This window comes from Arachis hypogaea, chromosome 12 (genome assembly GCF_003086295.3).
Source record: "Arachis hypogaea cultivar Tifrunner chromosome 12, arahy.Tifrunner.gnm2.J5K5, whole genome shotgun sequence".
In the NCBI taxonomy this organism is placed as follows: Eukaryota; Viridiplantae; Streptophyta; class Magnoliopsida; order Fabales; family Fabaceae; genus Arachis; species Arachis hypogaea.
The window spans coordinates 96,194,130-96,210,149 of NC_092047.1; the positions used below are offsets into that span (position 1 = coordinate 96,194,130).

A 16,020-nucleotide genomic window follows, 5' to 3' on the forward strand; every position below is an offset into this window, starting at 1 on the left:
ATATCCTTGTGCTCTGACCTCATCATGAAATTTCAAAGCTGACTTAACCTTTCCGTTAATACACAATCCTTTCATTAAGGTGTTCAAAGTTATTATATCGCATTGATAACCCATCTTGATAATCTTCCCCAATACAGAAAAAGCATAACCCGTATGACCCATTTGGCAGAAACAATCTATCAACATGTTTAGAGTAAGGAAGCTAGGAGCAATTCCCCTAACCTCTAATTGTGAAAAAAGCGAAACAACAATGTGGTAGTGTTTCTCCATAATAAGAGCCTTAAGAAGCTTACCAATTTCAACATGAGAAGGGGGATGACGCCGATTGATGAGGCTATTGAAAGAGAAAACAGCATCATCAACATTAGGATTGAACCCAGATACCGTGTGATAATCAAGATTAGGTACATGAGAATAATAAGAAAGGATGAGAAAGGGAGAAGAAGTGGAAGAGAACAAGAAGCAAGCGTTAGCATGAAACGTTCGAAATGCACAATACCTCATTAACTCTGTTGTGATTTTTGCATTTAAATGAACAATTTTATTTGCGCGACAACTGTAGCAGGACTAATTTCGAACTATGAACCTGATGCAGTTTAAAGTTAGCTTTATAGATTTGGTCAAAATTTTTGTTCTCATAACGTAAATTGTTGAATCCCCCCGAACGATCGCGTTATGAATTGCGATGCTTCCTCTACGAATAAGATAGTGGGCTTTCTCTCCATATAGTTTTAAGAGAAATTATGAGTGAATATCAAATTCGGTCTCTGACAATTATCTCGAAAGAACTACGAGGTTTTAAATAAAAAAATATTGACACAGAGACTAATTAGGAATCAGGTTGAATATTTTTTTTGTTAAGAGATTCGTTGTCTTTTTAGATAATTATCATGATCATTTATAAATTTTTTCAAAAAAATATTCACACACAAGTCTCTAAATATTTTAAAAATGGACATTTTAATTTCTATAAAAATTAATATACACATTAATTTCTATAGTTTCTTTTTGTCGGCTAAAACAGTCCTCAGACCGATTTTTTCGTTTGTAGCTACCGAAAAAAGTTGAAGTGGCACACTTAGTGTCCAGCATGTCCGGTAAATGTACACGTGTCATGGAAGGACAAATTAGTCTTCGTCCGTGTCATCAAAATGACAACATTCATAATTGTGGGCCAAACGTTGCGTTTTCTAGGAGATTGAAGGTCGCGCTTCTTCTCCTTCACTTCAACCCATTTAACTTGAAAAAGACCCCAAACCCCACACATTCTTCTCTTCCACTTCAACCCTTTCATCACTAGATCATCATATCGCACAATATCTTCCACAGCACCATCGTGATGAACGTTGATCATCGTCGACATTAGCATTGAGTGAGTGTTGTTAGTGCGTCTCTTCTGAAAATGCCAGCAATGATCAGCGCCAAGACTCACTGAAGTGAATGTGAGGACCGTTGAACACGCTCGTCGAAAAAAGTGAGAATGTATTATGTTGTTATGTTGAATATGTTTATAGCAATTTGAATTATTTGTTGTTTAGTTATGAGTGTTTAAGTACAGAGCACAATGTGTGTATTTTGACAATTTACAGAATATACTGGATTTTGCATGTTTGTATTTTGACAATTACAGAGTATATTGTCATGTAGTTACTATATTCTTTGGTTGGGTTTCATTTATAAAAATTCTCAAAATAGACTTGTTTAGGGTTTGATAATTCTGTTTGTTGATTATAAGTATATTGTTCTTGCAGTTAGATGGAGAAATTTGTAGTTTCTGTTTTTTACTATGGTGGACATTTTCTAAGGAATAACATGTGATTTCTTGTATATATTGAAATTGAGATTGGTGTGGTATATATTGAAATTGGTTTGGAAGTTTTGAAAACTAGAGGTTTTGGTAAATTCTGGTAAAAACCTATTTTGACCAAATTCAACGGGTCATAACTTAGTTTTCGGACTCTCAAATTTTGTGAAACTTATCTTAAATAAAAGTTGGGTTCGTGTAATTTATGACGCTTAAAGAACGGACAGAAAACGATTTTAAAAAAAAAGTTATGCGCGTTTGAAATTTTGTGTAAAAAACTGAATTTTTTACACTTAGCAGCTTTTTGAAAAAATACACATACATTCGTGCGTAAGCAGAGGTCATGCGTACACGAGAAAAAGGTTCTGCCCAGTACTCTCACATACGCGGAGGGTATGCATATCCGACAATTGAAAAATTTGAAGGCTCGCATACACGGCAGGTGGTACGCGATGCGGGCTAACCACTCTGTTCAACATGCTCGTGTATGCAGAGATGGCTCGCATACGCGGCACAGGTAATTTCAGCATCCATGCATACGCGGAAGGCATGCATATGCATAACTACTCTGTTTTGCAAAAATAGAATTTTTTTTTTAGTTTTTAACTATTCCTCTAACTTTCTAAACCTCCGCAATACTTATTTAAGATCTTCTATCTAGTGTTTAGATTTTGGGACGAGTGATAATGTACTGTGATATTTTATCGCCTTTACTTTACAGCTATAGGGTAAAGCTTAGTGTGATAGTGTTATATACCGTGCCTAGAATAATCAGTTCTAGAGTTATCAAATCAAGACTTATATTCCACAACACATTTGTGCCAGAGAATTCAGAAGCAACATGGTAAGTCAAAAGTGGGTAGCCAAGAAGCTGGAGAAGTGGCTCTGAACTCAGCCTCACCTAACCTTAAGTGAGACTTATGAGTATATCAAGATCGACTACAATATTATGATTAATGGAAAGATGGTATATAGGGTCCTCAGGGAAGCAAGAGAGCATGTGATTGGCAACGAGATAACACAATACAGCAAGTTAAGGGACTATCTGTCAGAGATCCATAGGAGTAACCCAGGGAGCTCCACCATTCTAGATGTGACCCCCATGTCTTAGTCCCTTCCGTTGTTCAACAAGCTATACATTTCACTAGACGCGTGTAAAAGGGGGTTCAAAGTTGAGTGTAGAAAATTACTCAGATTTGATAGTTGCTTCTTGAAGGGTTACTTTGGGGCTAACTCCTTTTCGCTGTAAGTCAGGATGCAAACAATCACTTCTACGTGATTGCATTTGTTGTTGTTGACAGTGAAACTAAGGAGAGTTGGAAGTGGTTCCTCACCTTATTGCAAGAAAACCTTGGAGATCAATATATTCATAGGTAGAATTTAATCTCGGACCAACAAAAGATAACGTTCTAAATTAGTTGAATTTAAATGTTAATAGCTTGTAAAAGTTGTAAAAGTTGTTGAATTTAAATGATAATAACTTGTTAAAGTTACTAGTTGGTGATTATATTATAGAACTCCAAATATAAAGTTGCTGTTGAACTTAAATGTTAGTAGCTCGTAAAAGTAACTAGTAGCGCAGATTATGTTATTGAACTCTACATGTAAAGTTGTTGAATTTAAATGATAATAACTTGTTAAAGTTACTAATTGGTGATTATATTATAGCACTCCAAATGTAGAGTTGTTGTTGAACTTAAATGTTAGTAGCTCGTAAAAGTAACTAGTAGCTGATTATGTTATTGAACTCTACATGTAAAGTTGTTGAATTTAAACGATAATAACTTGTTAAAGTTACTAGTTGGTGACTATATTATATAACTCCAAATGTAAAGTTGTTGTTACTATTTATTTTACTTACTGATTGAAGATTAGAACTGTGGTAGTTAAGTTTAATTTGAATTGGTGAGTATATGTTACAGATTGAGTTGTCATTTATTTGAATTATTGGATGATTAAATGTTAGGTCGCTGGTGGTTAAGAAATGCTTGCTACTGTGATTATATGTAACAATTCTAAGTTTATTTGTGTTTAATTACTTGCTCTTAGGGGTTGTTGCCTGCATTAAAGGAGGTGATGCCGCATGCTCATCACCGAAATTGTGTTAGGCATATCTGAAAGAATTTTACAAATAGATACAAGGATAAGCAAGTCAAGAATATTGTGTGGAAATGTGCTAAATGTACCATTGATGCCGAATTCCAAGAAAGTATGAAGTTGAAAAGGATCAATGAAGATGCATGGAGCTATCTATCCAAATTTGACCTTGCTTGCAAGACCAAAGCCCACTTTAGTCACAGGCCAAAGTGTGACAACCTCACCAACAATATGTGCGAGGTTTGGAATGCAAAAATAGTGAATTACCGGTCAAAACCAATTCTTACAATGTGTGAGGAGCTTCAATGCTATATCATGCGAAGAATGACCAAATACAAACAAGTATTGGAGACACACATGGGAATTGAGGTGGCACTGACTCAACAGAAATGACTTGATGATATAATGAAGGACGTCAGGTATTAACATCCAATTTGGGTTGGTGACGACGAAAGGAGAATCTCTGAGGTTCAACAAGGCTCCAAGAAGCTTTCTGTCAACCTGTCCACCAACAAATATACCTGCAATGCTTGGAAATTAACTGGTACACCCACCAAACTATATTAGTTAAATATCAATTGTCAAATTGTTCTTGAATTTTGCTAAATAAATTGTATTTGTAGGTCTTTCTTGCGTTCATGCACTTGATACCATAGCTAGAAGGGGTGCCAGACCTGAGACATATGTTCACCCACTGCTTAAGATTGGGGTAGCAATAGCAACATACTAACACTACATACAACTTGTTAATTTGGAGGAGTATTAGGAGAAACAAATTATCTGAATCTAGTTCTCCCAAAGCTAAAGAGGCTAGTTGGCAAACCAGTCAAGAGAAGAAGCAAAGAGCCATATGAAACTTAAGCTAGCATAACTGATGGTAACAAAGTTAAGAAGATGTTCTAGGTTACTTGTAGCAAGTGCGGAGAGATTGGCCACAATTACAAGACTTGCAAAGGCCCTCGAGCAGCAACAACTATAAGACTAACCAACCCAAACAGAAGAAAGGCAAAGGCAAGAACAAATTCTGAAACATCAAACTAACCTGCAAATGAGATCCATGTCTCGCAATCAGTACCACAAGTGCAGATAATAACCATGATCAAATAATGTAGTAGTTGTTGATCGCGAGGACTGGATAGGATTTTTAATACTTCCATAAGGACTAAGTTGGATATTTTAAAAATCACTAAGGGCTCATGTGCCTTTTTTAAAATTCTACAAGGACACACTTGGAATTATGTTTGGCTATTTTTTCATTATTTTAGAATGTGGTTGATCATTCTAATCCATCTCAGGCAGCAGCTAATGCAGCAAGTTTTGTGTTTAATGTGGTGAGTAAAATTGGTGTTAAAGACCTACCATTTGTGTCATTATACAAGTAGGTATGCTAACATAACTTTGTTTACTCTTTGTAGCATACTATGTCGTCTCCTTCATCATAGGGTGCAACAAATTTTGGAGCAACTATTGCACCGACTACAAAATCCAAGCAGCTTATCATTAGACTACATCATCCTGCACCAGTCTAGTCTCGCACTCTACCTCCTATACCACCACATAGACCAAATCAAGGCATCTCGACAGAAACAATTGCAGCTGCAAGTAAGGGTATTGCATCAAGGATGTTCCAGTTTATTTCTAATCCCAGTTTCAAGCATTTAAGAAAGAAGTGATGAAGAGCTATGCAGTCTGAAGACAAATAATTATGCTTTTTTGATGTCTTAGTTTAATTTGTATTTTGGTTATGAGCTTTCAAGTTCAAGGATCTAAATTTGAAATACTCTGAATTTAGGGAATGATGACAGATTATTGTGGATGAAACCCTTTTTTTGGATCATGTTAGTTTAAGTTGAATACTATCTTGTTAAGTTGCTACTATACCAGTTATGCTGTCATTGTCATTACTAGGTGTAATGTCTGACTTGCATCCTATGTTTTAAATTTGCTACTTCACATTAGAGAAATATATTTTTTATTATAAGTATTGATGCATTAAAAAAATTTATTATAAGTGTTGATATTAAAAGAAATTAAATTTTAATGGTGTCTTTTCAGTCCTTAAAAAAAGACATAATTATAACTGTTCAACAAATTCATATGACAAAATTTTTTTGATCCATTAAAATTAGAATCAATCATTATGATTCGATCCATGCAAAACAAAAAAATAATGAATTTGCCAAAAAAATGAATCCATGTAGAATGATATAAAAAAAATAAACAAACGAAGAATTTTTTTTATTTAAAAAAAAATCGGATTCACAAATTAAATCATAGTGCATACAAAAAGCTTTATGATAAATATGCTAATTCTATGGATGTGCAGTATCCATAATCAATAAATTAATTAAATTTTTTAATTTTACGAATTAACAGCTCCAATATTTAGGATCGAGACACAGACAAAAAAAATGATATGCACATATATAAAAGAATGCAATATTTTTTTTTCTTAATATATCTTTTGTATTATTTATGTGCTCTTCATGTACTATTTGTGTACTCTTTATGCACTTTTTATATACTCTTTTAGTTTTATTAACATGTGCCACGCAATCCAAAAGATATAATTTTAAATTTTCAAGATTCTATTTTTTTATAATTTAATTCTTCATTTTAATTGAGCTATCAAAATGAAAATATCAATAAGAAAACTATATTTGACTAACACAATTTTTTTTTAATTAAGTGAATAAAAATTTATTTATTTTTATATTTTGTTCATAGTTTATATTTTGATCTAGCTTTTAAATTTAAGTGAAAACAAATACATTCCACAAAAAATACAATAAATTATCTACAATCTCCTTTTCCTCTCCTTCAAAACACCTATTATAAAAATATAAGAAAAAAAATAAAAATATTATTTATATATTAAAATCAACTATATATATATATATGTGTGTTTTAATTTATTTTTAATGTATATTTTTATACTTTCATAACTGATTTTAATTTAGATGTAATATAGTTATAGAAAAAAGGCCCAACATCTCCTGCTCAGTTCCACAACTCATGTTTCCAACCCAACAACCCATATAATACCCCTTAATTTTTTCCTAATTAAATTTCCTTAACAACCTACGAAAATGAATACATTACAATCACGACGTGTCATATTTCATGCTTTTTTTTTTTTTCTCCGTCAACACTTCAGAATTTTCCATAATAAAAATCAATTTTGCTACAAAGAGATTTAATTAGCTTGTGTGTCACTTACTCACTTTCACCTTTTTAATTTTGAATTTTGTTAACATAAGTGAGGTATATGAGATCCATACCAAATGATGTATATCTCCATCCTTTATTGGTTATGCAGATGTTTAACACAAATTGATTTTAGTATTGATTAAATTTGGGTGAGACGCTTATTTTACGTTTCTTATCGGAAGAAAATTATTTTCAATATAACGTACCAAATACAATTCAATTGATCACAAGCACACTTATGTAGTTTGATTATTAAGCGCACAAGAGTCCGTAAACAGACTTACTTAGCTAGTCAAGCTAACAAAACTTCTTGATGCATAAGAGTGAGTACACATAACGAAAAAGTACCGATGTACTGACAACTTACAACATGGAAAATGAAACTACAAGAAGATCCTCGCAAATTATGTACTAAAACTATATTTCTATAAAATAGCAAAATCAAATTAAAAAAAATAAACCACTAAAAACACGCCTGAATTTTCTTGGGCTGACAAAATATCCTTAATTTTTGTTGACGACAAAAATATCTTTAATAAATATAAAAATGTAAAAGTGTCCATTTGTGAAAGAATTTTTCTATTAACAAAAATGAATGATGTGATAAACAGAATTACTACATGACAAACTTTATATAAAAAACAGATTCTCTCTCTATATTGGCCTCTCGAAGTCATAAAACCCTTCAATCCCCAACGGCATTGGCGACGGGCTGCAAAGGTGGCATCTGCCATCTAATGAAGGCAATCTGAGGACGCAGAGCAGCGGAGGAGGGCGATCCTCTAGAGATGGGGGCTTGGGGGGCCGAGCCCTGGGATGGTGTCTGGGGGAGGTGTTGGTAATGAGTCCTTTAGCTTCTGGGTTTTGATTATGGGATTGTTGGTGGTGTTGGTGATTGGGTTTTGGTTATGGTGGATTTTGAAGGTGGTAGCCGTATGGTCCAGTGATAGTGGTGTAGGATTTTGCAAGTGCCACATATCATTTGTAAAACGTAGTCCTATCATTTGTAAAACGCATCAACGAATGTTGTTAACCTAATATGAATGGCATGTCTATCTTCATGTTGGACTCAAGACTACAAAAGACTGGCACTTAAACTTCAAACAAATATGTTCAATTGATTATCATCAGCAATGTTTCTTCCCAGTTCCTGTTATGGACATAGATCTTCTCACTCCAATTTCAATAAGACTACAAGAAATCAACAACAGAACAACTGCATTCTTACAAAGCCACACCAAAAAAATAAGTTATTACAAGTTCACATTAGCACATATAAGGACTTCAAATGCTAAATTGGTGCTTGGTGGCAATGATCAAGCCAAAGAAAGAACCCTGAAAAGGCAAAAACCGATAGCAATATTATAACAGAACAGCTGATTATGTATGTATAACGAGCATTCAGTCATCAAGTTCTTCACGCGGACTAGTTTCGCCAAACCATCTAGGAGGATCATATCCATGCCCACCTACATAATTTTCAACAGAATTTAGCTACGAAATCTAAGCATCCAGAACTCAAACTGCAAGCAAACACAACATATATCAAAGTTAGAAGACAATACCGAGGGGATTGCAGCGACAGAGGCGCCACGCTGTCAAGACGGTACCCTTCACAACTCCATATCTCTTGTAAGCCTCCATGGAATACTCACTACAAGTTGGGATATAACGACAACTCTTTGGCAAGATTGGTGAAATCTCCCCTGCATTCATGAAACAATATCAAATGAGCAATGTTACAGGCTCCAATAAAGTTTATTATTTTTCGTTAATACTTGGCCAATTCTAAATCTTATTCTTTAAATCCTAAATTCTAACAAATATAAAAGTAAAATGCTAGCTTAGTGTTGGCTAATATTGATAAAAAAAAATATATTGGAACTAACATCTCTCATGCCAAATAGTAAAGAACAAACATAAATAAAGAAACTGCATGCACATAGAAGTAAACTTTACTTTATTTACAACCATAAACCCAAAGAATGAACAAACATTAATTAAAACATAAAATGAAAAAAAAAAGCAAATGGAATTCTAAGTTGATAATTAGCTCAGAGGAAATCTAATTTCATATTTGAAGGGAAGTTAAGCTGAAAAAGAAAAAAATTGGTTACTTTTGTAGAATCTCAACATGGAGAGAGCGGCTTTGACTCCCAAATTGTTGACCGCAGCATCTGAACAAGAACAAACAATTAAAGTAGTAAGTCCCATTTCCATAATATGAGAGAGAGAGAGAGAGAGAGAGAGAGAGAGAGAGAGAGCACCTGGCAGTGTTTCGGTTTCGGAGTTGGAATCTTGTTCGTCGAATGCACGAACAGTTGGAGTGCAATTATGGCGCGGTGCTCTTGAACTTGAAGGGAGGCGAAGGATGAGAGCGTGGCGGTTAGTGGCTTCGATTCTGAGAGAATTAGGATTAGGGTTTCGGAGTTGAAGGCGAGTTGGAGTGTTATCGGAATGGAAGTTCAGAGGCACGGGAAGGTAGACGACGCAGGCCATAACTACGCGCCGACATACGCGCCGCTGCTAATGCTAATGCAGCTTCGCCCCTGGACTACAGATATATAATGAATGGATTATAATAATAAATTAATAATACACATGTACAAAAAAAAAATGACTATAAGTCTATAACACCCTGTTTGAAAAAGAGATTGATGTGAAATAAATAAAGGAAGATATAATAAATATAAAAGTAGAAGTATGAAAATTTAGTATTAATATTAGTTAATATAATAATTTTAATATAATAAGAATAATTTATATATCTATAATAAAAAGAGAGAGAAGTGTTAGCATGTATAAGAAGGAGGAGAGATGAATATTTTATTGTATGTACTCTTTTTTGAAAATATTGAATCGTCTATCATAAATAGACATCCATCTAAGTAATCTTATGACAACAACTGACATTGATTAAAAAATAGAAATTAATTAAATTTTTGTATTGGATTAATGACTTAAGTCCGTTTGGATAGGTTTATAAGTGACTTTTTTTTTTAATTTTTAACTTATGAAAATGTGTAGTATTAATATCTGGTACAATTTTTAAAACAAAATTGTAATTTTTTAAAAAGTTATTTTGGTGATTAAGAAAAAGTTAAAAAAATGACTTCCCTCATAATAAAAAATTTTTTATCACTTTTTTCTTAAAATAAGTACTTTTAGAACTAAAAAACCAAATACAAAATAACTTATTTATAAGCTACTTTTAATATAAGCATTTATTGTTTAAACTATTTTTTCAAAAGTAACTTAATTAAGTTGTTTAATCAAACTGGACCTATGTAATGTATACAAAATTGAATTATAGTTCAGTATTCTATTCGAAACAGAATTCTATTTAAAAAAAAAATTGTAGAATTAGATTTGGAATTTAAAATGTTGAATGAAGATTATTTTAAAAATTAAATAATATTAACATTTTAATTTTAATTCTCAAATATTCTAATTTTATGTGTTTTTAAATTTTAAAGATATTAAAAAAATTAAAATTTTATGTCTACGATTAAAATTTTAATTTTAATATTTAATTATCAAATACAAATATATTTTGAAAATCGGTTCGAACTGACTGGTCGAACCGAAAATCATTGCCAACACACAATTCGAACAGAGGACAAAATCGCAAGATTTGAAAATCGAAATTGGACCGTCGAACCGGCTGGACATCGATCAGTCGAATCGAACTGTGACCCGGTCGGTTTTTGAAATTTGGCCAAAACGCTACGTTTTGGAATGCTGAAAGGGAAACCCTAGTCACCCACTCACCCCTCTGGCCCTCTCCTCTCAAGTCTCCACTCTCACCTCTTATGTCTCCAGTCTCCATTCTCATTCTCTACTAACGGGCAGAAGCAGCACTCACATCGAGCTTCCGACGCAATTTCCGTCCAGTCACCGCCACTGTCGCAACTTCCGTGGAGCTAACGTCATCTAGTTCTGTTTGTGCAGCCACTTTCTGTCACGAAGTCAGCTCGGTTTGATCTTCGAAAATTGCAGCCATCGCCAGCGTCACTTTTTGTCGCGTAGTGTCTTTCCGCTGGCGCCAGCTCTATTCAACCTTTCTACTCCTTCAGCCACCGTCCAGCTCTATTCAACCTTTCTACTCCTTCAGCCACCGTCCTGTCTCTTGTCAGTTACTGTCCTTGCTTACTCTACATTTTTCCAAGCTTTTAGCTTCTAATTCTAGGTATAAATTTTATTTTTTGTAATAATAATTGTTGAAGTATTGACTAATTATTAGTTAGGTATAAATTTTATTTTTTGTAATAATAATTGTTGAAGCATTGACTAATTATTAGTTCTAAGTCTTGCTGTTGATTGCTTAAAGCATGATTAATTATTGAAGCATTGATTAATTCTTGGTTCTAAAGTCTAAATTTTGCTGTTAATTGCTTGAAGTATAATTAATTGTTGAAGCATTGATAATTAATTAATTGTTGGGTGCTAAATCTTACTGTTTTTTTTTTTTTAACCAAATATATAAGACTCGAACCCGCAACCTCTTAATTAAGTATAGAGAGACTATGCCATTTGAGCTATTACTCATTGGCGGTGCTAAATCTTACTGTTGAAGCATTGATTAATTGTTATGTAATTGATTAATATTATTTAACAAGCTGAAACTGAAACTAAAACTAAACTAGTAAACGATTAAAACTGATGATTGATGAATATAGAATCTAACTGTCTAAGCATGACACGGTTTTTTCCCTTCTCTTTTGCATTGAAAAGTGATATGAAATTCTTCTCATTTTAATAACGGTTGTATTTAAACTTTGTTGTTGAGGCCTTAATAATTAATTTATTTATAATTGAATAATTAAATAATTGTTGAATAATTTTAGATATTGTTTGTTGAAATTATTAGGTTAGAGTGGGTTACTGTGATATTGTAATTGGATTGTATTGTTATTGGATTGCTGGTAATTTTTAGGTATAGATGACAGTATTAACGAAGAATTACTTAGGAATAATATTGTTGAGAATAATTCGGTTTCGAATGAACCTTTTCTTCCTGCTGGATCTAGTGATAGTCAATCACAAATTCTGTTTTAATGTGTTTATTTATATTTTTATTCATTATTTTATTATAAAACAGTTTTTTTAATTCAACTACGGTCGAATCGGTTGAACTTATGAACCAGTGAACCAGTAGCTAGAGCGGTTCGATGACCGGTTTAGTTTTCAGAACCTTGAACACAATACTAAATTTCAGTATCAACTAGTATTTTTACTCGTAATTACATTATGGGAATATAAATCTTTTAAAACTACGTCGGTTTTATTCTGACATTATAGATTATGACACAAAAGATTTATAGAATCAAACTACTTTTACAAAACAATCGTAGAGGACAAAAGTCTCCCGGCTAAGAAGACCAGGATTTCTGTAGATAAAAAATCAAATAATAAGATTTTTAGTTATTATTTTAATGTGAAAGAGTTTAATTTATTACTAATAATTAATTTTAATATTCGTTATCTAAAATTTGAAAACGATTTAACTTGTATACTTTTGATTAGGTATTAAGCCTGTTGCACAAATAAAAATAATTAATTTTTATGCTTGCTATTTGAAAATAATATTTTTTTCTCTCTATGCATATAAAAATATAATTAGATATTAGCATAAAAAAATTATATTGATAGTTATAAAATTAACTCAAAATCAATTTTGTTTAAACAATTGAATCTTGATTTTAATTTTTAATCACAATATTAGTATTCTCTCTAAATTATATTTAATAAATATTTGAAAGAAGAGAAATGAAAATATATATTAGAAAGATAAGTAGTTAAAATTTAAAACTAAATAAAATACTAAAAAATATATATATAATAATATTTTTTATTTAAATTATATTATTTTATTAATTTTATTTTTTGTAGAAAAAAAATAGAAAAAATAGAGAATGAGAGAAAAAAGAGAGAAAGATAAAGATGAAGACTGAGATAGGGAGTTTGTTAATTTTGAAAGAAAAATTTTATTTTAATTATAATAAAAAAATATCGGTTGACATATTTTGATTTGTCAAATTACTAATATAAAATATAAATTACAAATTATATATAAAGTGGAAAGGGTAGAGAGAAATAGAAAAAAGGGAGAGAGATAGATGAGAGAATTTAGGAAATGAGTTTATTAATTTTGGAGAAAAATATTTTCTCTCAATTTTAATAAAAGAATATTGTAACACCCTAACTTTTAGCACGTCATGATCGTACCAAAAGTAAGGAGTTACTAACCTGTTCTCCTTATTTACTATTTAATATTGAGCCTTTAGGTCGATATCGCGTTTCAGTTTATAAGGAAATACCAGAAAATTATTTGTAGTAATTAAAATCACACAATTATTAATAATAACAAATGCTATACAAATGAATTTAGTATAAAACTCAAATACAATACCTATCCCTCTGGATAAAATAAAACTTAAAACAACAAGGGCGAGGGAACTCTATAAAAATAACAGGAATCACAAGTAAAACTACTAGTCGTTTGCATCTTCTAACTGAATCTTCGAACCTGTGTCACTGAAAGGGTGGAAGATTTTGGGGTGAGAACAAACCACACGTTCTCAGTAGGGAATGGGAATGCCGTAAAAGTAATGAATTTAATGCAAATAATTAACTTTACTCAATAAAACTATTTTGTTAATCCTTTGGAAATACTTTTATTTCTACTTTAGATAAATAATTACTTTTCTTTAAATTTTTAAACTCAAAACAAAATTTTAAATATAAAAATAGTCACATTTTCTGTCTCTCAGCCACATAGTTAATCCTCAGTCAAATGTCAACTCGTAATCACTTTAATACACTCACAAACAAATAGTGCAAGCAAGAGATTCAATTCAATGTACAAGCAAGTCACAACAAGACAAACAATACAATCACAAGGTAATAAAACAGGCAAGCGCAATCAAATACAAATGCGCAATCAATATGATGCATGTCTATCCCTAACGCAGGCCATGAGCTCATGTGTCGGTTGCCTACCCGCTCCCGACATTACCCGGGCACAAGTCCCAGATATGGTTTTCCAGATGCATCAGTGTGCTTATAAGTCGTACGGCCAGGCCGCATCAGTGTGACTTTAAGTCGTACGGCTAGGCCGCATCAGTGTGACTTTCCAAATCAATAAGCGTACATCTGGAAAACAGTTCTCAGTGTGTGGGCGTTCCCACTTTACATTTGGCACTAAGGCCCAAACAATGTCACATCTGCTCTCCTGTGGCAGACACTTCATTAATTAATATATTCCTTAAATCCTTGTTTTCTGCTCTCCTGTGGCAGAGATTCTTTTTCTTAATAAACCGAGTTCAAAACAACACTTAGAACAAAATCTCTCCTTACAAAATTAGATTTAAAACATTATGTTTTTCTTAATAAATCTAGTTTAAAAATAGAATACACCTTTTCTCAACTAAATAAATCTCAAATAATTTAATTTTGCAAAACCAAATCTTTTAAAATAACTTTTCAAATAAAACCTTAGATTTTTATAAAATTTCGGCAGCACTTCCCCTAAAACTCGGGGTTAGCCACCCTTTTTCGGGTCCCAACTGAACCATTTTCAACCTCTTTTCAATCGAGAAATCAAGTACATATTCATCAAATTCAGTCACAAACACAACTCAAACTCATCATTCAGTTATTGCAAACAATCATAAATTATTTACAAATACCCACTAGACTTCCATGGCATTCATAGTTTAAAAACAGTTAATTTCAAAACAAAATCCCCTACCTTCGTATGAAATCAAAATTATCGAAAGCTCCAGAGAAGCTTTCTGACCGAGCTGCTGAAGGAGAAAGCGTCAGAAATCGTCTGTGCTTCCTAGAACTCCAGTTAACCGAACTCAAGGGGTAGGGGAGTTACGTCACCATCGACTTTCACCGGACAAAAATAACGCCAACACGTAGAGGAGGAAGATACGAACACTTTTACCGGATTAGATTTTTCGTTGGAGTTACGGATCTCAAGAAATCGAAGTTGGAAACTCACGGTTCCATGGTTTCCGTTCTCTTCTCTCTCTCACGGTGTTTCTTTTCTTTTCTTTATCAGGTTCGGTGAATGAAGAAGGAATATGTGCAATTAATGAAAGGAGGCACGTGTTATGATCTAAGGTCGTGTGTGATAAATAGATGATTTGGTGTCACCAATCTTTCTTTTCTTCCTAAGTACAAGTTCGGTTAGCATAATGAATTGGAGAAGATATTTATTTGGTGGAAGAATGATTTGTCAAAGCAAAGCAAAGTTAAATGTCATGATATATATATATAGTAATGCATAAGCCACCTTTGGCTTCCTTTGTTTTAATTTTCTTAAGGCTTCGCTGAGGTATAATAATAATAATAATAATAATAATAATAATAATAATAATAATAATAATAATAATAATAATAACTAAATCAAATTTTATTTTATTAAATTAATTTTTAAAAACTTGGGGTCTTACAAATATCATGTGATACATTTGGTTATTAAATTAGATAATAAATTATATATAGAGTGAGAAGGGTAGAGAGAAATAGAAAAAAGGGAGAGAGGTAGATGAGAGAATTTAGAAAGGGAGTTTATTAATTTTGAAGGGAAATACGTACTTTCTCTCGAGTTTAATAAGAATGTCATGTGACACATTTTATTATTAAATTAGATAGCAATATATAATATAATATAATATAATATAATATAATATAATATAATATATAATATAGCTATATTTCAATTTTAACATTTTAATTTTAATTTTAATACAATTAAAGAATGTCATATTGTATATTTTAATTGTCAACTTTGTAATTAATTATTGATAATGATATATAAAAGAGATATAATGGTTGAAGGAATAAGAGGGATAGATAAAGGAAGATGGAGGAAGGAAAAATTCTTTAATTTTGGA

The 16,020-nt window shown here is 32.1% G+C and overlaps 1 protein-coding gene and 2 long non-coding RNA genes across 7 annotated transcripts; 1 reads left to right on the forward strand and 2 right to left on the reverse strand.

Annotated features, from left to right (window-relative positions):
- The first annotated feature begins 1,185 nt into the window (after positions 1–1,185).
- On the forward strand, positions 1,186–5,779 carry LOC112727772 (uncharacterized). Of its 5 annotated transcripts, none has more exons than XR_003165986.2 (6): positions 1,186–1,474; positions 2,105–2,321; positions 2,630–3,177; positions 3,854–4,445; positions 4,525–5,232; positions 5,317–5,779. It is a non-coding gene; the product is annotated as an uncharacterized lncRNA (long non-coding RNA). The 5 variants fall into 5 exon arrangements; XR_011868757.1 differs by having other exon boundaries at positions 2,143–2,321; XR_003165984.2 differs by lacking the exon at positions 2,105–2,321.
- A 2,424-nt stretch (positions 5,780–8,203) lies between these two features.
- On the reverse strand, positions 8,204–11,909 carry LOC112727773 (UPF0161 protein At3g09310). Its single transcript, XM_025777672.3, has 4 exons — positions 9,379–11,909; positions 9,229–9,288; positions 8,677–8,817; positions 8,204–8,580 (listed from the first exon to the last, which is right to left on the reverse strand). Exons 1-4 carry the CDS (start codon positions 9,608–9,610, stop codon positions 8,513–8,515), a joined length of 501 nt encoding a protein of 166 aa, XP_025633457.1. The 5' UTR covers positions 9,611–11,909; the 3' UTR covers positions 8,204–8,512.
- A 1,532-nt stretch (positions 11,910–13,441) lies between these two features.
- Positions 13,442–15,373, reverse strand: LOC112727774 (uncharacterized). Its single transcript, XR_003165988.3, has 2 exons — positions 14,865–15,373; positions 13,442–13,648 (listed from the first exon to the last, which is right to left on the reverse strand). It is a non-coding gene; the product is annotated as an uncharacterized lncRNA (long non-coding RNA).
- Positions 15,374–16,020: the final 647 nt, after the last annotated feature.

Coding starts and splice junctions, on each gene's coding strand:
- LOC112727773 (XM_025777672.3), bottom strand. CDS start 9,610: ATGGCCTGCGTCGTCTACCTTCCCGTGCCTCTGAACTTCCATTCCGAT. Junction 9,289..9,378: donor CGAAACCGAAACACTGCCAG/GTGCTCTCTCTC, acceptor GTTCTTGTTCAG/ATGCTGCGGTCAACAATTTG. Junction 8,581..8,676: donor CTGTCGCTGCAATCCCCTCG/GTATTGTCTTCT, acceptor AAAATTATGTAG/GTGGGCATGGATATGATCCT.